The sequence below is a fragment of the Panulirus ornatus genome, chromosome 31 (assembly GCF_036320965.1).
Source record: "Panulirus ornatus isolate Po-2019 chromosome 31, ASM3632096v1, whole genome shotgun sequence".
Classification (NCBI taxonomy): domain Eukaryota; kingdom Metazoa; phylum Arthropoda; class Malacostraca; order Decapoda; family Palinuridae; genus Panulirus; species Panulirus ornatus.
Window position 1 is genome coordinate 7,920,289 of NC_092254.1, and position 23,545 is coordinate 7,943,833.

The following is a 23,545-nucleotide window of genomic DNA, read 5'->3' on the forward strand; positions in this document are numbered from 1 at the left end:
ATGAATGACCATATGAATGTTTCAGCATCTCTTTGTAATGTATGAACTCTCAAAACAAATCCCTCCCAATACGTTCTTTACCTTTCCTTTCATTAAATCAAACACAGGATCCTTACCTTATGTATAACAATCTATTTCATTTAACTGATCTCACTACTATTCTCTTTATTCAACATTTCAATTCAACCAACTAATACTATTCAGCATCATCTTATTCAGGTCCTAATTCCTGACTCAATCATTTCTAACTGCACTGCCTTCCTCTGAAAATACATTCATATTATGCTCTCAACAACCTTTCTATTGTAAACTTTTTCATTTAAAAAAATCTTTCTTAACACATACGAAAACTTCTTATAGTTTTGTTTCTGCATCCTAGAGAATACCCTCAGCTGAACTTTAAAAATATTCCACAACCAAGAGAAGTGCACAACATAAGACTTAGCCCTCACAAAGAAAGGTTGATCGAGACCTCTCCTCTTTCAGGTGTCAATTAGTTGATTACAGATCCTTCATAACAATTTCCAGAGACAGCTTCTATTCAATAAATTCAAACAAAAATTAAATATTACAAAGAGAAATAAAAAGTGAACACCAATAAGATTTCTCTACTACACCACATATTCTACACTGATGATGTATCATAAATGTATGTATCAAGCAACATGGCAACCAAAGGCATCCTTAGTTTTCTCCAACTCTTTTCTTAAATTAGTCAACCATTATTACTACAAAATGTATTTCTTTACAGAATTCCTCCATTTCCTCTAAAACCATCCTCATTCCAGAATATACTACAATCCTTACTTGGTTAACTATCACAAACATACGTGCTGATCAATAAAATACATACACCATTAATTTTTAAAATACAACCATCTTTTCCACTTCTTAATGTACAATTTAGGGAGAATGATATTAAAACAGATATACTGCCAACAGGATCTGCCTGCAGAAGGTTCCACCACCTGTGAAGTCACCTTTGGTAAGGCTGTATCACTATATCCATCTTTGTGTCATATTAAGCATCAAATATATGCACATATAAATAATGCTTGAGCAGAAATTGTAAAAAAAAAAGAAAAAAAAAAGTGATACTCTGTAAACTAACCAACTTATATGCTACATTCTTCATACCTTTCAGTGACTATGATGATTGCACCAGTTGTGCATAATGTACTCATTTTTCAATCGGTATGGTAGAGAAATGACCTTCAAACACAAAAATATAAAAACAGATAATGTATGACCAGAAACAGCATGTACATTATCATAAAAAGTCACAAATTACATTTGTTTAAAGCATTTGTTAGCTAGCCACCACTAGCTACCACATCCCCAGTTCACCTTGTAGATGACAACTGGGCCAGCAAAGTGTTAACAACTAGTTCACTACTACCGAGTGACAAAAATCCACTTAACTCCTACTCTCAGTATGTGTGTCTCCAATTATGCTTAGATGACACAGTAAATGTCTTTCATAGCCCTTCAGGCACAAAGGAAGCACAAATGGTAGGCATTAAGATGATCTAACAATGGGAATTACCCTAAATACAATGGAAGACTACTATATTTGAATGCCTTGGGCATCCCGTACTTGAATGTCATTACAATGTTATGACAAAAGGGAAAGATATCAAACAGGCAACATTGTACTACACTGTGTTTATCATAACTGTTGCATGACATATGCTAAAGAGTGTATGGAAGCACATGATAAACCACAACAAATTTTACCAGACCATACTTCACAATTTCTTATACTAATCCTCCTCTTTCACTATGAAACCTTATTAGAGTTGCTTGAACAAAAATAAGGATGAGCTGTTATTCTGTTTTGCCTGGAAAGACTGTTCCCTTTACCAAGGTGTTACTTCTCTTTGTCAAGCATTACCAAAGGTTGTTATGGTAATACAGGCACATATACATCCTCTTCCTTTAAGACTACCGTTCACTTACTTCATGGATGATTACTTCTGTTCCAAGGCCATTCAGGCAAGGAATCCAGCCTATTAGATTTAGAAAAACTTTCCTTACTATAACTGCCTCATTTTATCTCCAAATAATCATTAATATTGCATTCATAAGGCAAAGCAATCCTTCATCCAAAGTAAAAACGATAAGCTGCTCTTCTTCCTGGGCAAAATATATGACTATAAACCTTTGTCTATCCATTTTCTTAACTACCAATACAACAGCGTTTTTCCTCCTTACAAAGCTGAGTTTTGACATTTCTATCCCAATTCTTTTGGATGATTCCAATTCCCTATACCCCGTTAAGCATTTCACACTGATTGTACTGCCTGCTGCAAAAAATCTTTCATGCAATCCATAAAACACTTTGGACATTAGCAAGGCATACATACCAAACAGCAATCCCCTCAGGTTCTGAAGATGTCTGCCTCTGAGCATGTGCATGATGTTGCTCCTACTTTGCTTTTACCTAAAATCCAAACATTTTCATATGTCTTGGAAACATGCATTGGTATAGACCATCTCAAAGAAGTCTAAATCTATGACTAATTTTTTAATCTCTCCTTAACTTTCAATTCTTTAATCATCTTGCATGCTGCAAACTGCTATCACTAGCACAGATTACCATGACACTCGTGATATCCACTCTGTTTTTACTTATTCTATTTGCAAGACTATGGTGAATTTCGTGTTATAACCCATGACAAGGTTCAGCATACAATTCTGATCTTCAAACTCCCCTCTCAGATTTTCTGATCACTCTATTCTCTTTCTTTCATCTTCTTTCTTCTCTGATCACTCTATTTCCATAACTGCTGATGGATAAACCTCTCTTTTCATGACCATCGGCAATGTTCCAGGGGTTCTGTCCTGTCTCCCATCTCATTCTCCATTTCAAAATGAAACTTATTTCTTCAACAAGCCACCTAAATCCCTATATGGTGATGACTTATCTTGGCATTCTTTACATCTTTCCAATCTGCTCCAATTTCTCTTTTCTGGACCATCTCATTTTGTATGACTTGCTAGGAAAGCAGACACAACCAGTTCTCATTCACTTCTATAATATATTTTCTTCCTACTTCTCCTTTTAATATTACTGACAGCTTTCTCATCTCTGTTGGCTCTACTGACCCATATACTAAACATATACTATCTTACTAATATCTAAATAATTCTGGAAACCCCATATCATATATATAAATCTATTTCTAATGAGAGAAGAATTTGACAAAAACTGGCAAATCTTTTCTAAGCAGCAACTCTACTTGTACTAAAGACTAATTCCTCCTTGTAAGGAGTACTATTCCCAAATCTGAGGAACATAATTTCTTACTACTACTACTATCATCATTACTATTACTCATGAAAATAATCAATAGTTTAACCTCTGCAGCCAAAAGCTAGTAATATAGAAAAAATTCAAACATAAAATGGGTGTTACAGATAAGGAATTGTTATTTAAGATTTTACATATATACAAAGGGAAAGAAGGCAAGGGAGAAGGTTAATACAAAATTCAATAATCACTAATGATGTTAATAATGTTTGGAATGGGGCTGTTCTTGTAGCAATCTGTACAATCTCATATGGGTTGGATGCAAATGTGGTGATGTAATGCTACTCAGGAATGATGGTCTCATGTGGCAAGAGGTAACAGTAGAGGGGACAGTGCAGCAACTTCATCAAAGATTGTCAGATGAGGTCCAGGTAATATCTGAATCATGCTGACAGAGCTGATTCTAAAGATATACAGCTATAGACACTACTATTCCATCTCATAAACTTGACCCCACATTCTCAGTGCCATGATACTTGTTCTCTTTTTCTCCTGTACATATTGCTCTCTGCTACTGGATGCTGGCAGCTTGTCTAACTCTATCACTTATCAAGCCACATGGTACTCAGCAAGTCAGTCTCAAAATTACTATGTAGCTATTAGAAATTCAAGGGTGGGCTGTGATATCTGTTTCCCTTTTGGCTGATCTATGAAGGTCTTTACCTTCTTATGCCTTTCCCTAATAACTACAATCTGTAACACTTTTAAAAGGTGAGCTTTTCACTTCCCCTTAAATTCATACTACTGCAGTATTCCTTTTATTCTTTCTCCTTAAAAGGCCTGGCTTGGTCACATAAAATGTCAGATCTCTGATGACATCTATCAGATATGGTGTCTCTCTGGCCTTAGATAAATACATGGAGGGCACTCATTCACTGAAACAAGCAATGTTCAGTTTCTTGGTGCCTAGTTGTTAAAAAGTTTATATAAACTTCTTCAATCATACTGACATTCCATGCAAATGGGCCTATTCTGCCTTTTGTACAAAGAATTTAAAGGCCTGGTTTCTGTGGTTTGTTCTCAAGCATAGACACATATATATCTTCACAATTAATTTCTTTCTTTTTTCTTTTTCCTCAACAAAGAGTTATATTTCATGTCCACAAACTGTTTGGACACGATAGGATTATCTACAAATACTGATTGCTTTAAAGCGTAAAGTTTTTAAAACTGGAGATGATTAGTAATGATCTGGGCGTTTTAGAATTCTCATACAAACCAATAATGCAAAATTTGCTTGAAGAATATACATAGGAAATGAATGAATACATGATTGGAAGGCAAGCAAAAGAAGCTCTCATGTATTTCAGGAGCATTTATGCCTTATTCTTAGTCTGAGATGGGTTACTATAATCAAACAAACTGGAAAGTCATTTACAATACACTGGCATGAAAACTAAACCATTCATTTCCTTAAAAAACTCTAGGGTATATTCCAATATTCTATCATGATATCAAGCTAACATTATACCATCTATACTTAAAAAAATGCATCGACATTGTTTAACAAAAACAATAACTCACTCTATTCAGACAAAAACCCTTTGTTTTATTCGTATAACTAGCTGTTATACGACATCTCACGTTAAGAAATAGGCCACAAGTAAACTGTAGGCACAATGGATAATGTACTATTTTGTACCTCTACATTACTGGTTCACGCAGAAAAAGTGAACAGAACATAGTCACTTGTCAAAAGAAAAACAGTGAAAACTAACAATCTTAGATATATATATCTAAGTTACACAATGTGGAGAACTGTATTGCTAAGAATGAAAACGACATGAATTCTTTCATGAATGCCACACCATGGTAGCTGCAGAAATTGTGCAACAAACATCCTAACGAAACTAGGAAAATGAAGACTTTAAATATAGTTTAAAAAAGTCATAAAAATTATGTTCTTTTCAGTAATATCAAACAATCACATACTAAAAAATCAGATTGTTCTGTATACCCTGCATATGACTGAGTTATTCAGTATTCAAGTACCACTTGTAATTGTACTATGCACAATCTCTAAGGCTGCTTCAAGATTGCTAAGCTCCATCACATGCACCTTGATTGTATCATAAGGAAAAAATTTTCAATAATGACCTTAATTTTGCCATCAAGGCAGTTAACATATATTAAGAAATGTAACCACTTAATTTTTCCTTTACAAACTAGTTCTATAAAATGATTGACATAGGTATGCTTCTTTTCCTTAAACATTACTAATGATTATTCTTGATTCTGTCTTCTTTTAAATGAGATGAAATTGATAAGGGTTTATGCAAGCATTCAGATAAAATGTCTAAATTGACCCCTTATCTTATCTATCTATATTTCTGATGCCTGTTCCAACTGGAACTTCTTTAAAGGGGTGGCCATGGGAACAGCCTCCATAACTAAAGAACTCTAGTGCCACTTCTTAAGCCTTTAGTGTCTCACCCTTAACAGGCCACTGGCAGAGGGCAAGTCTAGCACAGTGTTTGCTGAGGCTCCTACCTAATGTTCATAAAGACGACTTCTATCTATTCCTCCTACCAACTAATTCTACCTAATGATCATGCCTAAATGTTCCTCCCTACTACCTCTCTCCTGCTCATACCATCTTGCCAATAGGCAGGGCTAGTGCATATTGCTTACGGCAGAAAAACCTATATATCCTACCCTATGAAATACATCCAGCTGACTTTGGTAGACCTGTTGCTTGATCTAGGAGACTAAATGCAGCATCCCGAATAATTTGAGGTCCATCACCCACTTTGGTGTGGATCAAGTATTTTAGCCTTCCACTCTTAACATCTTCATCTATCAAGGACATCAGCTCCTAGAAATTGAAATTAAATTACATTTGTATTAGACTCTTGTCAAGATATGAGTTCTTCCTAAAGTTTGGAATCCTGGCTATACAGTAGCCACTAATGTCTCTGTATCAATATGAGAAATGATAAAATATTAATAAATCAACTTCCTCAAATTGTCTTGTGTACACATATACATTAGTTGTATGTCATTATATTATATCATACTTGATCGCCATTTCCCACGTCAGTGAGGTAGCACCAGGACAGATGAAGAATGGCCCATCTACTCATTTTTTATTATTATTCTTAATCACTGTTTCCTGCAGCTGTGAGGTAGCGCAAGGAAACAGACGAAGAATGGCCCAACCATATAATGGTTTCGGTGCATTATACATGACAGCTAGAGACTGAGTGTGAACGAATGTGGCCTTTGTTCTCTCTTCCTAGCGCTACCTCGTGCACATGCGGGGAGAGGGAGTTGTTATTTCATATGTGGCAAGGTGGCAATGGGAATGAATAAAGGCAGACAGTATGAATTATGTACATGTGTATATATGTATATGTCTGTGTGTGCATATATATGTATACGTTGAGATGTATAGGTATGTATACTTACGTGTGTGGACGTGTATGTATATACATGTGTATGTGGGTGGGTTGGGCCATTCTTTCTTCTGTTTCCTTGTGCTACCTCGCTAACGTGGGAGACAGTGACAAAGCAAAATAAATAAATAAATAAATATATATTTACATATTATCCCCGGGGATAGGGGAGAAGGAATACTTCCCAAATATTCCTTGTGTGTCATAGAAGGCGACTTAAAGGGGAGTGGGGGCTGGAAATCCTCCCCTCTTGTTTTTAATTTTCCAAAAGAAGGAACAGGGAAGGGGGCCAAGAGAGGATATTCCCTCAAAGGCTCAGTCCTCTGTTCTTAACGCTACCTTGCTAATGCAGGAAATGGTGGATAGTATAAAGTTTTCTTTTTATATATACGCACTTATACACACATATACGTACATATACATATCAACGTATACATCTATCATTTATTTTGCTTTGTCGCTGCCTCCCGCGTTAGTGAGGTAGCGCAAGGAAACAGATGAAAGAATGGCCCAACCCATCCAACGTATGCATACATATACATATAGAGACTGAAGAGGAACAATATGGTTTAAGGAGTGGTAGAGGATGTGTAGATTAGGTGTTTGCTTAGAAACATTTGTGAGTAAAATACTAAGAGAAACAGAAATATTTGTTGGTGTCATTCACTAAGATTCTTTGGCAGACATAAAATAAGCAACATCAAATGATTACATCCACGAGTATAGCAATATGGATTTCAAAAATGTTCTGGATCCAGCATTTTCTCAGTGGATATAAAATGAGAGAAATGAAAATGAGAAATATAAAACTACAAAAAGCTATACTTCTTAAACGATACGGTGGCAATATCCACTGACATACTTTGCATTATAGCGAAAAGACAAAAACAATAAAAAGATTTGTTTGAGATACAAACAGACTGACAGACAGACCATACCTTTGATAAAGTAATTGGTTTAACACGGATGCCCCTAACATATTCATCTGGAGTCTCTGATGAATCTGGAGGAAAGGCAAGCAGCAAAATTGCAAGGATCTCCTCAGCAACAGCCCCAGGGACAAATAAACAGGCATTTGGCCCAGCATCAAAAGTATAGCAAACCTGAAACATATGAACAAAGACAAAAAATATATACAAGAATATTCAATGATACCATGATAAAGAATACTTCCCACGTATTCCGTGCGTGTCGTAGAAGGCGACTAAAAGGGGAGGGAGCGAGGGGCTGGAAATCTTCCCCTCTCGTTTTTTTTTTTTAATTTTCCAAAACAAGGAACAGAGAAGGGGGCCAGGTGAGGATATTCCCTCCAAGGCCCAGTCCTCTGTTCTTAACGCTACCTCGCTAACGCGGGAAATGGCGAATAATTTGAAAGAAAGAAGACCATGATAAAGAAATTAAAAATTTTCTGGAAAACATTTTATAAATTTTGCACTTCATGCATACCTTAAAAAACTGGTATAATAAAACATCTATATGTGCTATTCTTTGCATACGACAAGGTGCTTCAAGTACTATCTTTCCCTAACAATGCAATCAGTGAATATTTCAATGTACCCATTTTTCCTCTATATACGTGATGGGGGCTATAGTTTTGGTACATTATACTTGACAGCTACAGAATGAATGTACTTGCATGAGCTCTTTTCTTATGTTCCTGGTGCTGTCACTAATGTGAGACATGGCAAACAAGTTTGAGATAAAAATATGATTCGGTCATAAATATATTACATATATCTTTATTTACAAAAATTACGGGGTAAAATGCTGGGTTTTTTCAAAGTAACTTTTTTTTGTAAGGTATAAGAACCCTTATTCAAATATTAGAAAAAAAATCTAACATTCACCTTCTAACCCTTAAAGGACTATTCTCCCAACGGCATTGACATCTGGTATAGACAAATCTTGAAACAATTGCAGGATGAATTTTCATGCACATGTTTGAAGGATCCCATGCTTCCTTTACTACCTAAAGGAATGCATAGATGCGAGATATCAACCTCAAACCTAAATAGCATGCAAAACAGCATGATTCAATTACTCACCTAAAACCATGGTTGAAAGACATTTCCCTATCTGACTCTTTATCTTGACACAAAAAGGCGATTATGTATGTTTCAAACATGTCACAAAAAAAAATAGTGATTCTGAATTAATACTAAAGGAAGTGTCATCCTTAAAGTACAGGGCTAGGAGGATCATAGCTTGGTGTCTGCATGTAAAAATGTGGGTAAAGTGGATTAAATGTCACAGTTAATATGATACCCCCATGTGCTGGCCAGAAGACAGATCTGATATATAGACCTTCATTACCAGTTGGTGGCAGAAGCATCTCAACCAGATGGCATCACTTGGGTTAGCATTGAGGCAACCTTCTGTGTGGCAGAACCACCTGGATGCTTTGTAGGAGTAAGGAGGCCAAGCTTAGAACATTAGAGGTACCATAGAGTTTTGGCATCATAATATCTATCATATACAATGTATACCATTTCTCTGTATTATATGCTTATTTTCAACCATCAAGCATTCAATATAGAACTTGAGGCATAGCTCTCAAATGTCAGTGCCTATAACCCAAAATTTCCCAAAGTCCTAGTACATTGTAAATGATGGTTTTGCTAACTGTGGGGTCTTTCAGGAATGTAATTGTAGAGGCTGGCAAGGGGCTGCAGTACTACCAGCACGTAGTAATTCACTGGGTCAGGATTACAATATTTTTTTTCTTTTTCCCTGCTAAAAAAGTATATCTTGTAATTAATAACAATGTAATGCATCTTCATTACCTTGTGATTGATGTCACCTTGAGCAATCTTTAACTCGTTGTACTGGTGTATGAGACTGGTCACTGCATGTGAAGTATCTGTCATGTATACACAAGGTGGAAAAGTGTCTTGACAAACTGCATGCATCTCATTGCTATCAGCAATCGTAAGGTCACAAAAAGACGACCAATTCTTTTCTTGGATTGCCTGCAAGTACAAAAATACCTCAGATTAAAAAACATGAGGCCCCTGCATTGCCCAATTCTGAGGAGGGGGATCTGCATCCTTATATTTATCCCTGTATATCCTGTATGCGGTATAAATTTGGACTTTTCATCAATCAGCACTCCCCAAGTGTGAGAAAAAGTTTTCCTCATTAACATACAAATTTATGCAATTATGTGCACCCAAATCATCTCAGTTCATCAACTTCACAAAGGAAATATATAATGGAAGTATGAAATTTCTGTCATGAAATCTCCCCTCAGTTCTTAAGCTAACTAGAGTGTACACACATAGACACAGACAAGGGTGACAACATCCTGCATACAGTGGGTACAGTGTTAGGGAATAAGAAAACAGTACTTGACAATTACCATGAAAGGAACTGAAGAAAAAATAAAAAAAAATCACTAATCATCTGACATCAAATTTTGCAATAATATGTATGTACTTTTTTTTTTTTTTTTTTTTTTTCCCCAAAAGAGGGAACAGAGAATTGCGCCAGGTGAGGGTATTCCCTCAAAGGCCCAGTCCTCTGTTCTTAACGCTACCTCGCTGATGCGGGAAATGGCGAATAGTTTGAAAGAAAGAAAAGATGTATGTACTTTGTCAACCATCACCATGTGATGTAAAATAAGTTTACAAATAAACATAATAATAAGCTACAATGATTATTCTGCAACAAATAGCAACATACTAACCATACTTAACCTATGGCTAATTCTAGGTCTTAAACTTTTGAATGCTAAGCATTACACACTTCCATGATTTAGTGCTTAGCACTGCTAACCATGAATTTATGCAAAGGTGCAAATCCTAAGCAGGGCATGTTTCAATATTTGCTCAGCAACATTTGCATGGTTAATAACTAGCAAAATACAATACATATATCAGATGGACAGGTGATTAGCCATGGCACCAGCTAACTCAGCTGAGTTAAAATAAAATATAATGTGAAAGAGGTAGTTTAATTATGAGGTAGTCAATAACTTACCTCCATCATGGAATCTATTCGAGATTTGACAGATTCTTTGACGCGGTGTTGCATTAACTGTGAAGTCTGAACTGTGCGCCTCATCCCATCTGTACTGCCTGTCTTCTTACGATCTGCATTGACCTGAAAATAGGAACCTATCATATAGAACTAATCTAACTGCTATTATCATGTGTATCTTTTCCTTTATTCACTGCAAGATAGTATTTGCAACTGTTTTGGTTACAGGAGAATGCAAAAAAATTAAACATCTTAAGAACCTTACACTCACCTCCCACATTATTCTGTCCGTGAATAGATTAAAGTACCTCAACGAAATTTCCTATCCTTATGCATACCCATCTTTAAGGGGATGTACTCAATCTCCTTAATTTCTCCTCACCTGTATGCCTTATTCTCCAAGTAAACCTCTTCACTTCATTTAGTAGCTTTCTGTTTACCCCATATATTTGTAACTTTCAAAAGGCCACTCTTAGAGATACCTTGGAGTAATCTTCTTAGGCCTTCTACCCCTACAACCTGGGCTAGGTCTAAGCTGTCGAGTTGAGTCACTGGTCCACCAAGCCACTGGAAGCCACGGACCATTAAGTTGCCACAGCCTGGTTAGTGTAATGTGTAAATACTTGCCCAGAGCTGTTATCTCTATCATACACATTCTCCTTATCCACAAATACCACTTACATATCCCTCTTTGGTGTTACTGGACTCCATCTGCAAGTGAGAAGTCACCATTGGAAAGACTCTACAATCAATGATGAATACACTAATCTCATCAAGGTCCTCCTGAATCCAAAGGAAACATTCAAGTGTTTAGCCCAATCACCCACCTGATGACTCACTTCAGTTCCTATAGTTCTATTTGCTGCCATGGCCAGTCCTAGGTATCTAAAACACTCCATTTCCTCTGGGATATCTCTGTTCAAACTCACTCCAACTATCTCTCCACTGCTACAAATAATAACATTGATATTATTCACATTTCCTCTCAACTTTCTTCTTTCCAATACTCTTCCAAACTCAGACACCAACCTCTGTAGTCTCTCACTTGAACCTGCCACTAATGCCGTGTCACCTGCAAAGATTATCCTCAACAGACTGCAGAGCTGCCTCTTTCTTCACAACTCTTACATTCAGCTCACTCACGACCCCATCCATAATACAGATTAAACATTTGAAATGGTCTATGGAAACCATAGAATGTTCTGTGGGGCTTGGTTGTCGATGATACACTATGGTTACAGTGCATCATATATGACAGCTAGAAAGTGCATGTGAACAAACAAGGTAGTTGTTTTGTTCCTGATGCTACCTTGCTAAAGCGGGAAATGATAAACAGAAAAGTATCTGTTCATCAACTTGCAATGCCAGGGGCTCCTGCATCTACAAGGTTGTGCTCCATGATGGAGCAGAAGAAAGATGGACTTCTCTGGAGCACAGAGGTCCTTGATAACACTGTACAGTTCACTTTCCATTCCAACTGCAGAAATCCAGTACCACCAGAGGAGTGGTCCCTACAAACAAACAAAATCACTTAACTTACCACACAGATTATAACTTTTAAGTCAGAAAAGTGATCTGCAGGGGCAATGGATCTTGCTATGGAGTCAGTGCCATCTTCTAATTCACCTTTATACCACCTCACAAGACCCCCAAATATACTTCGGCAAGCACTTCCAGATCCTTGACGAGCAATTGATGATAAATCTCCTTCAACACCATAAACTTGGCCAAGAGCAAATACTGAAATAAGTTCATTCGTAACAAGAAAAACAGAATGGCATTCACTCAAGTTTATATCTACATAAAAGCATGTATAATAAATATATAACAAATATCCTCAAAACTCAAAAAGCTCAAACTGCCCAATCCTAAGCAAGCTATCTATAATCTAATCCCTTAAAAATGATTTTCAAACTCCTATCTTAAATGATTCAGGGTCTGGCTGTTAACTAACTTCTGGCAAACTAATTCATAAAGCAATAACTCAATTACTGATTGGGAATTTTACACTTCTAGCTTACATGAAGGTTTGCACACTTGAATTGTTGCCCCTGGTTACCTAGTAAATGCATTTTGCATGCCATCTTATAAATCTAAATCACATTCCCTTTTACTTTCATCTGCACTAAACTACAGATAGTCAACATCTGGATCCTACTTTTATAGCTTGTATGTTTTACCTAAGGTATCAGCTCAATGGCTTTGTGCTAAACTCTCCCTAGTAAGTCAATATCAAAGGGTGAATGTTAGGTTTTGGATGGCATTTTAAGTGAGAATGGGTAACTGCTGATTTATGGCAAAATGCAAGGTGACCATGAAGGGCACTTGTGGCCCAATTTCGCTCTCCTAGATAAAAACCATATATAATCATTCCCCTTATCACTTGTTGGCATATACACAACACATTTCCAAACAAAAAGTACTTTAATCATGCTTCTCCCCTTGCACCCACATTCTTTAATCTTTAGATTAAATTCTTACTGCAAAACACATTCATATCTGTCAACAAGAATACCAAAAAACATTAAAATAATTCTTATAGCACAAAAATATTTATCAACTCACCCAGACAGGCATATCCAGCTGCAGAAGATGCTAAACCTGCAGCTGTAGGGAAATTGTTAACTGAGCAGATGTGTACATGCCAGTTCAAGATATCTTCATCATATCCTTCAAATTTTCGTTTAGAAGCTCGGCGTCGAACTGAAACAATTACATTAATTCTATAAAAATCATGATTTTTCACATTCAAGAAATGGTTAAAAGTACCAAACAAAACTATCTTAATATAAATGGCTCGCACTATGAAAATACTCTTTAATGCAGTTTCACCCACCACCATAATGCACTGTTTCACCTACCACCAATCATAATATTTCTTATTGGTTATGGAAAAAAAAAAAAAAAATATCTGCATCATGGTGCCCACTCAAAATTTCTAGCAAGGTAAGGTGACGAGAAATTTCAACAGAAATCAGTTACCTACCATCTCCATTCTTTCAAGTGCTGAAGACCTAACAGCAATACTAAAAAAAATATTCTACTGAATGAATTATGGAATATGACAAGAGCCTCAACAGTAAAGGCAAAGACAGGTATGTTTGAAGGTATAATAGTTTGAGCAATGTTGCATTTGAGTCTTGGGCAATGAATGTAAAACAACAGGTGAGATGGCTGTGTTGGAAATTAAATACCTGAGGCTATGTGGTGTAAGACACATTGATCGTATTGTGACAGAGAAAGAAAAAGACGTGATAAATAACACATTTTGACAGAAAGCTAAGGAAGGTATGCTGAAATTATTTAGACATAAGGAGAGGGTGAACAGAGAAAGGATAAGACTATATGTCGCAGAAAGGATAAGAGGATCTACATGTCATAAGAATTGACAGCAATGGGAAGGAGAAAATAAAAAAGGTATCAGAAGGATGCAGTAACAAAGGCTTTGGTGTATTATGGCCAAAACATTCATGAGGGTTAGAGTTATGTGTGGGGTAAAACAAACTGCATTGATGCATTGTACAGGAAACAACGTGATGGTAGTGGGTTGAACCCAAGTATATGAAGAGGTAAGTCTCTAGAAACAAGTGAGGAATTTGACTAAGGATGGTAAGCTCTGATTTCAATGCATTAAACATGACAGATACATACTGGGTGTGAACAACAATGGCCTTTGTTCATCTGTTTCTGGCACTAACTTGCTAAGGCAAGAATATGGTGACCTCTTGACAGGCATCTAGGCAGAGGTGTTGTATTATCTGCATATGTTCATCTTGTAAGATGGGCTCTAGCACCTACTTTGGGAACAGTCTTTGTGAAATGAAGATACACCACTCCCATGTTATAGCGGTTAGTGTTCCTGACTGTGACGCATTCATGGGCTGCTCAGGGTAGAGCACATAGGTTTGGAACCTATTATGGCAGTCTGTCCACAATCAACCCAGCTGTTCATCCACCCCTAGGGGTTGGTCGGTAAGATAGGTACCTGGCTTAAGTGAGGGGTAAACCATGGAAAGGTCTGTTTGGCCTGGATGTGGATAAAGAGCTGTGGTTTCGGTGCATTACATATGACAGCTAGAGACTGAGTGTGAACAAGTGTGGCCTTTACATGTCTGTTTTCCTGGCACTACCTCACTGAAGCAGGAGGTAGCAATGCTGTTTCCAGTGGGGTGGGGTGGCACTGGGAATGGATTGAAGGCAAGCATGTATGAATATGTACGTGTGTATATTTGTATATGTCTGTGTGTCTATGTCTATGTATGTATATTTGTATATGTTAATATGCATATATTTGTATATGATCGAGTATGGATTTTTATGTATATGTGTATATGAGTGGATGGATTGTTCTTCATCTGTTTCCGATGCTACATCACTGGTGTGGGAAACGGCGATCAAGTACAAGTATAATAATATCATTATTAAGATGGCCTTGATTAGGGCCTCAGCTTCCCATACCTCAGAAAAAAAAAAAAAAATGATAGGGTACGAAAAAGGCCACAGTGGAAATGTTAATCAAGATGCTTTAGTTTAATAGATGAATATTTTTCTAATTCACAGCAGTTTGATTTAGAATACAGATCATTACTGTAAGCCACTAATCAATAGCTTTGCGTACAACCTAAGTTTGTATCATCCATGGTCAATCTCAACATGAAAAGTCAACTGGCATATTTACTAAATCCATATCTTTACAAAAGTAGGAAAGTAAACAAATACAGAAATGATGAAACAGGTTTCTTTCATACTTGTTTCCTGTTTCCCTTATTAATGAGGTAGTGCCAGGCACAGACAAAGAAAAGCCTCATTCACTCACATCCCTTCTCTGGCAGTCATGTGTAAAGCACCAAACCACAGCCCCCTAGCCACAATCAGGTCCCACAATCCTTTACATGGTTCCCCTAGTTCCTTTACATGCCCTAGTTCAGTACAATAACAGCACATTGCCACCACATCAGTCAATTCACCCTATCCTATGCATGACATGTAAGCTTTTTCTCACCAACATAACTATTTATGCATATGCAAGCTTTTTCATATCAACATTGCTACTTATATTCTAAAAAGTTCATCAGTTCTGCTGTGAGAAAGGCAGTGCACTGATTTGCATTTTCCATAAAATTTGGATTAACATGACCAAGTATTTGGGTATAATAATTCTTTACTAAGATGCATCCAGACTTCTAATGAAGGAGAAAAACAACTAAACAAGGAGGAAATGAATCTAAACTTCTAAAACAGAAGAAAAAACTAAAAAAGAGAAAAGTTATACATTTTAATATCTAAGCCATAGGTAATTCATTAAAGAAGCAAGATGTAGAGTTTCCACTGACAACAAAATGTGCAACTTACTCTCTTTCAGGCAATTTTGTACTCTTGGATTTTCTAGTGACTCTTCCCTGAAATGAGTTGTTCTTAATTAGAACAGGAATGTGAATTGATGGTTCAATCTTATCTTAAGAAATGCAAGATTATGCACATGTAAGTGGGCCATTCTGGATAAGATCAAAAGACTAAATTTAAAAGAAATTATTCCCTCCTCATATGCACAAAAAAGTAAAGGAGCAAGTAATACAAAAACACAAAAAACCCATTGGATTTCTATGAGTGAGTAAGCAACATCTGAAAAAAGAGACAGGAAGGTGTAATGTGTATCCTCAGACATAAAATGCTATTGATACTTTCACCTTCAAAATGTTGTTGAAACTAGACTTCACGAGTTTGTCTCAGAATTGGGATATATAATGTACTAACCGTTACCTAACTACAAATGAGCAGTAACTCTTTTCAAGCTGAGTGAGAATGTCAAAGGGATCCCTTTGCACTGTTGCTGGAACCACAATTTCTAGTCTATTCAAAGGATTTGCTCAAAATAGCTGAATCACACATGAATATGTTTGTTGATCATGCCAATATCATGACTGAAATGCAAATTAACATTAACTAGTATACTTGACAAAATGGGGAAGCAGTCAAATGAATATTAAGAGGAAATCAGCCCAAGAAATTGGAAAATTAAAAATAAGAAAAAAGGGTTGAATAAATTAAACTGTGAGTGCTACATAAAGAAAAAAATTTACAAGAGTTGTGCTATGAAATGAATCTAATATTCACGTGAAAACCATGAAATTACCACCAGATCACCAAGAGTGAGAGTGAAAGCAGTACATTATATTTTGGCCAGTGTAAAAATCTTCAGGCATGAACAGTGATATTCTCACAAAGACATACATGATGTACTTCCAATCCAAGCTGGACTATGCCACAACAGTTTGGTCTCCTCATTTGAGAAATTACAAAGACCAACTGAACTGGGTCCAATGGAATGCAACACGAATGGTGCCAAAACTGGGTGGAATTCTTCATCAAAAGAGGAAGAAAGCCCCCACTCTACTCTTGATGGAAAAAAGGTGGGTAGGGGAAAACATTGCAACCAAATACTGCACAATATGAATTCCTGTGAGACCACAATGACTTTAACAAGGAAAGTGCCTAACAGGAGATGAGGAAGTAATGTCTCAGCAGCAGAGACTTAGAAAAGTATAACACAATAAGTGAAGATGATGTAAAGGCAAGAAGCATAGGAAAAATTTCAAATTCTATGTGGTAAAACTTCAAGGATAAAGGATGGGTCCACAACAATGTAAGGCTATTTCCTAACATGTTCAAATAAGTGACTTCTAATCTATATTTACAAACAAGTATATTCACTCATTCTCACATACTTCTCACTGGCCTAAGATAATTCAGGGGTGGGTCAACTGTACCAACCTTATCATACAAAATCAGGTCTTACAAGGTGAAGAGAACCAAGCTTCATATGAAATATCATTGTTTACCTAAACATATCGACTAAACTGTAAAAACAGTGTTGGAAAAGCTTGGAACACTGCTGAAATTTTCTTAAAGTGCTGCTATTAGGATGCTAGAACAAATGAAGAGACAGAAAAGTTGGATATGTTTGAGGCAAACATGAGCGTTAGAGAAGGGTCGCTGATAAGACACAAAATTGCTAACATGCTAAAGATGTATGAGAGTACTACTGATGTGCTGAAGAGATGCTGGTTCCCTGAAAAGCTAAATAGAATGAGTATGCAGTATATTTCCCCAGAACCAGTGAGACTTAATTAAAAGTGTAGGACTGTTAAGACAGGATGAAACTAACAAAGGCAGCACAAAAAATGTTTTAGAGGTACGAGCAAAGTGCAGAAAGGTTTAAGGAATTGACATCATACAGGGGTTGTATCCGAGGGGGAGGACTAGGCCTATCACCCCTCCCCTTGAGCTATACAATATACTTACTCCTTAAAAATGATCAATATATTTTTACTTTTCCAAAAAAAGGAACAGAGAAGTGAGCTAAGTCAGGATTTTCCCTCTAAGGCTCAGACCTCTATTCTTGATGCTACCTTGATATAAGGGAAAGGGCAAAAATGTATGAAAAAAAATATATGTATATATTTAACATGTTTATCCATTATCCTTGAATGCCATTTCCTGCATCAGCGAGGTAGTGTTAGGAAACATACGAAGAACAGCCCATCCACTCATATACACATAAACGACCATACACGTACATATACATACATATCAACACACACACACACATATACACATTCATACTTGCTTGCCTTCATCCATTCCTGGTGCTACCCCCGCTCCACAGGAAATAACATCACTACTCTCCTGGTTCAAAGAATTACACTTAAGACACATGAAACAATCATGTCAGTTTCACCACCTTCCCAAAACCAACCCTTCCACGGTTGTAAAGCTGTATCCCTTTGACCTAGGTAGCTGTCTTTTCTTTCTACCTCACCCATATGTGGCCTGCTGGCATTCTGTAAACAAATATACAATTTCTCCTTGTTACCTGTAGCACTTGACAACATTTAGCTCACACTACTCATTCTTTGAAAGACCAGATTTTCCTGCAATGAGCACTATGTGCTAGCCTTGCCTTCTGACAAAATTATAAGAGCAATAGATGGATGTAGTAGCTAGGGAAATTAGGCAGGAACATTAGAAAGAGCATTAAGTAGTGGGCTGAAAAATTATGTAATACTTTAGGCTGAAGCAGTTGGTACAGACATTAGGTAGGAGCCACCAGAAACACTGCATAAGAGATGCCCTCTGCCTGTTAAGGGTGAGGCACTAAAGGCTAAGAAGCAGCATTGGAGTTCACCAGTTATGGAGATGGCACTGGAGTTTATCAGCAATGGAGACTTCAGCTGTAGCCACCCCTTCGAGGGAGTTCCTAGATGAAATGGGCATCAGAGACAAAGATAAAGCGTGTTCTGAAAAGCCCAAGCCTGATCTTATTCCTTTATTTTCTAATCTTTATTTCTGCTAATTCTAACATGCTTCATCAAAAGCATGTTCCATAACTAATCCAAGCAGTATAGTGAAACACAAGAATCATACCAAATCAGGGCATTCTTCATGTAAACTTACTTGCCATTCAGCCAAAATCTATCATCTGAGAATGCTGGTGAAACAGACACTGTCGTCTTTGCACACATTTCATCTTGACTAAGGGTGAAACTAATGGAGTCATTCAGTGGCAAGATAATCTTCTCATCTCTCTTTCCCCCTGAAATTCAAAGAAATTATGGATGCTATGCAGCAGAGTTATGATACTTATGGCGATAAAACAAATTTCTTCCTCTCAAAGTATAGTAATACCCAATAAGAATTGTCTGTGGTTAAATACAAAGCTGAAAAAGTTTGAAAAAATTTAATCATATGTTCATCATTTATCCTTTTTATCATATGTACCTGCTTGCCTATCCTGCACTTAGTAGAACAGTTAAGAACAGGTGACTGAGCCTTTGAAGAAGTACTTGCTTTACTTCATTATCCATTACTAATTTTAATAAATGATAAAAAAGCAGCAGATGATTTCCAAGTACCCTGTTCTTACTCCTTTTAGTTGCCTTGCATGACATATAGGACATACAAAAGTACAACAATTTCTCCCTAATACCCAGGAATGTACACAAACAATTTTGTTAAACTAGCTCTGTACAGTAAGAATGGAATTCAAAGTGATGAGTAACTCAATAAAGTCTTGCTAATATCTGTGACATATTGTAACGATATTTGGAAAACTGCACTCCCATATCTTCATGTGTCAGCATGTCTTGTTTAGATGATAATCCCACAGTTTAAGAGAATTACAGTAACTTAAAGTGCACAAGTGCTGATGAAATACCTCTGTAATGCCATTTTGCAATGTTAACATAAACAGTGAGAAAATATAAGAAAAAGCTATAAAGATCTGGGTAAGCGTGTGGGCTTCAATAATATCGACATATGTAAGATGCTTCTAGATTAAGGATAACCTAAGAAAAATCATCCTCCCTTGGCAGCCATGATGTACCCTACATTTTAATGCTATGGAAAATTTTCATTTACGTTCATGTTGTGTGGTGTTTCTAACCACATGTTAATAATAACCAGAAATTTTACGTCTTGAGATTTTGTGTAAAAGCTAAAGCACAGTTTTCTCTGAAACCAAAGAGAAATCTGACATCTTAACTAAAAAATATTTTTCAAATAAAACCAAAATTATGGTATTTCTCAGCTGCTAGGGGAACTTTGGTATGGTTTTCTTGGGTTCTGTTTATTTACAAACACGTCTCACCAATTTTAATATATATTAACAATGCATTTTCTCCAGATATTCATAGCCTTCCCCACACTCCACTTACTTCATTTCTATGCTGTGGTGTTTTAGAACTACATATTTTTCAGATTTGTATTTCCTTAACCTATCTTACAATATGTTTCACCACCTCAAAGCTAAATATATTTCCTTAAACTAATCTTGGTTGTTAGGTTTTTTCTTGGTTCTGATATATTCAACAAAGGAAATCATAGCATCTTAACCCTGACTTTACTAAGCTGTTTTGTGATCATTCTGAAATAAAGGTCAAGACTTGGAAAAAAAGGCCTCACATAGCCTCACCCAACTGCTAAAATCTATAAAAGAAATACACCAGCACTGTTGCTGGAGATTATGGGGAGACTTGGTCTATCATCCGTTTGTAGATTATCTGAACTATTTACATGCTCAATATGGATTTGAGTGATATATTTCAACTAGACTGCTGAACATTGATGTAATTATCTAGAATAGCTCCACATCAGTATCAGCTTTGAATATGAACTAATTGAGTTCTGCAGTGCTAGTGTTGCATTTAGAAAATAATGTAAAATACCATAGTAGTAGTAGTAGTAAGAATATCAGGCAGGAGCATTAGGTAGAAACAGTGGGTAAGAACATTAGGTTCGCGGCTTTGTAAACACTGCACTAGAGATGCCTTCTGCCAGTGGCCTGTTAAGGGTGAGGCACTAAAGGCTAGGAAGTGGCACTGGAGTTCACCAGTTATGGAGACTTACTGCAGCCATCCACTAGTGAGAGTTCCAGGAAAGAGCAGGTGTCATAGACAGATACATAGATAGTTGCAGAGCATAATTTGAAGCATTAAATATTACTAAACAATACTATATAAAGTTAAAAAGGTTACATACATAATGGAGAAAATGTGGGGTTAATTATGGGATAAAAAAAGTAATACACTTGAAAAATATCGATAAAATCTGTAAAACCTCAAGTATCATCAAAAATGATAGGGAATTGCATGGCTCTCTATGTTGTCTGTTTGTTTCCATCCAGCATCATGTTAGTGGTGCATTTTCACGAATATAAGTGGTACATCATGACTCAAATACTGAACATTAAGATATTCTTCATTGCAATGAAGGTTAGGTGATGTTTCTAAGTGTACTGCCTACTTTTACATTAATCAATTTCATATCTTGCCTGACATACATGACCCTCACTACTGCTATATTCAAGATCATTCAATAACATAAAATGTTCCAAATCATGCTCTGCAGGTTTTATTGGATTCTCTGAAAATTATACTAACATTACAGAACAAAACTACTTGATATCCAAATCAAATAATGATGTGGTGTCAAGCAACGACTATATCCCTCAAGTATCATCCAAAATGATACAAGAATCATACAAATACTACTACTGTCTCCTGCTGGGAATTGCATGGCTCTCTATGTTGTCTGTTCGTTTCCATCCAGCATTATGTTAGTGGTGCATTTTCACGAATACAAGTGGTATATCATGACTCAAATACTGAACATTAAGATATTCTTCATTGCAATGAAGGTTAGGTGATGTTTCTAAGTGTACTGCTTACTTTTAAATTAATCAATTCCATATCTTGCCTGACATACATAACCCTCACTACTGCTATATGCAAGATCGTTCAATAACATAAAATGTTCCAAATCATGCTCTACAAGTTTTATTGGATTCTCTTAACATTATACTACATTACAGAACAAAACTACTTGATATCCAAATCAAATAATGATGTGGGGTCAAGCAATGACTTTTATCAATCTTGCAAAATCTCATCCAAATTACATGTATTCAGCATGAAACACATCCTAACTCCTGCTAAAGTCCCCGGTCAGATCTCTATTTCAGCTGAAATATGACACTGAGAGTGGGTTTGTTTACTTTTGCAAATGAAATAAACACTGAACATAAATATATATTTCAACGGAGATAACAAATAAAAGATATACATAACACAAATTTCCAATGTTGTCATCATACTAAAATCACAACGACTGATACCACAAGGTAAAGAATAACAACAGAAGTACAAAAAGAGTTACAAAATAGTTACAAAATAAAATTTCACAATGACAAAATTGATATCAAAGAACTAAGTTAGCAACTAACTTATTCCACAAGTTAGGTGCTTACGACCTTAATGTGCATGTAACCAATCCTCAATTTTACAATGGTTCTAGTGACTGCTCTGTTTTTTAATATTAGTTCCTTCCTAACTTCCTAACTTGGTTGGTAATCTAACATGCCTAATAAGTTACTATGGCACAGGGAAAAGAGGGATACTTCACTGAACCGGAAAGCTCAGGAGAGTTACCACTGTTGTCTGTGCTTGAGTAGACCATTAAAGCACAACAAATGAACGTAAATACTTACAGTATTTAATTACAGCTATGTTAACAGGTGCAGTGCAGGTAACAGTTTTCATCTTGGCACTTGAGGATTCACCTGAAGTTAAGACTGGTGACACTTTCCCTGTGGAGCGTTCGTAGTTTCCTGGCGAGACTTATCTTGGACACCATAAATAGCAGGAGAGGCACTGTGGCTAGAAATACACCAGAGGCAGAGGTCTGCAGGGGGTCGTCTACACTTGAACTGGTCACGCCTTCCTGGACAAGGGCGCAGTCCCACAAAATATCTAAATCAGACATTTGGTCCTTTAAAGTTATTTCAGTAAGACAGAGAGAAAACACTTATGCCGAAGAATGCCGAGTATCACCTCTACAGAATGTATCTACCAGGAGTTAAGAATGGTATGACGGGGTACAGAATGAACGGAAAATATCAGGGAATTCTGAGTCTGGATGCAGATTCTGAATATTCAATGTACAATATGGGTGTTTTTAGGTTTGTTTTCATAATATTACGAAAATGTAGAAACCAGACTTCATGAGTTAATAGCGGGACACCTCTTCCATAACGAAAAGAAACATATATCATTTTCAGCCAATCCCAGTATAATTCATACATGTTGAAACAATGTTGACAACTTGACCGTGTGCAATCTACCTTTTGGCCATTGTGCTCTGAACTGAAATAGTAGATTTCAGAGGATTGTAGACTTTCATAGAGGTTTGTTTGAAATGTAGTTGATGTTACAAGCAATGCCCTGAGGTCTGGCACTCTCAGTATGTAATACTTTAGTTATAGAGAAAGCACGTTCACCAAAATTAGTTCCAGGAAGACATGTAA

The 23,545-nt window shown here is 36.5% G+C and overlaps 1 protein-coding gene across 2 annotated transcripts; it reads right to left on the minus strand.

Moving 5' to 3' along the window:
* Nucleotides 1-1,276: 1,276 nt before the first annotated feature.
* On the minus strand, nucleotides 1,277-22,962 carry Mvd (mevalonate diphosphate decarboxylase). Of its 2 annotated transcripts, XM_071680621.1 has the most exons (9): nucleotides 22,730-22,962; nucleotides 19,141-19,279; nucleotides 16,039-16,085; nucleotides 13,252-13,389; nucleotides 12,227-12,426; nucleotides 10,687-10,809; nucleotides 9,492-9,677; nucleotides 7,647-7,811; nucleotides 1,277-6,128 (listed from the first exon to the last, which is right to left on the minus strand). In XM_071680621.1, the coding sequence occupies exons 1-9, from the start codon at nucleotides 22,779-22,781 to the stop codon at nucleotides 5,970-5,972; spliced, it is 1,209 nt and encodes a 402-aa protein (XP_071536722.1). In that variant the 5' UTR covers nucleotides 22,782-22,962; the 3' UTR covers nucleotides 1,277-5,969. The 2 variants fall into 2 exon arrangements, with proteins under 2 accessions (XP_071536722.1, XP_071536723.1); XM_071680622.1 differs by lacking the exons at nucleotides 16,039-16,085; nucleotides 22,730-22,962 and having other exon boundaries at nucleotides 5,840-6,128.
* Nucleotides 22,963-23,545: the final 583 nt, after the last annotated feature.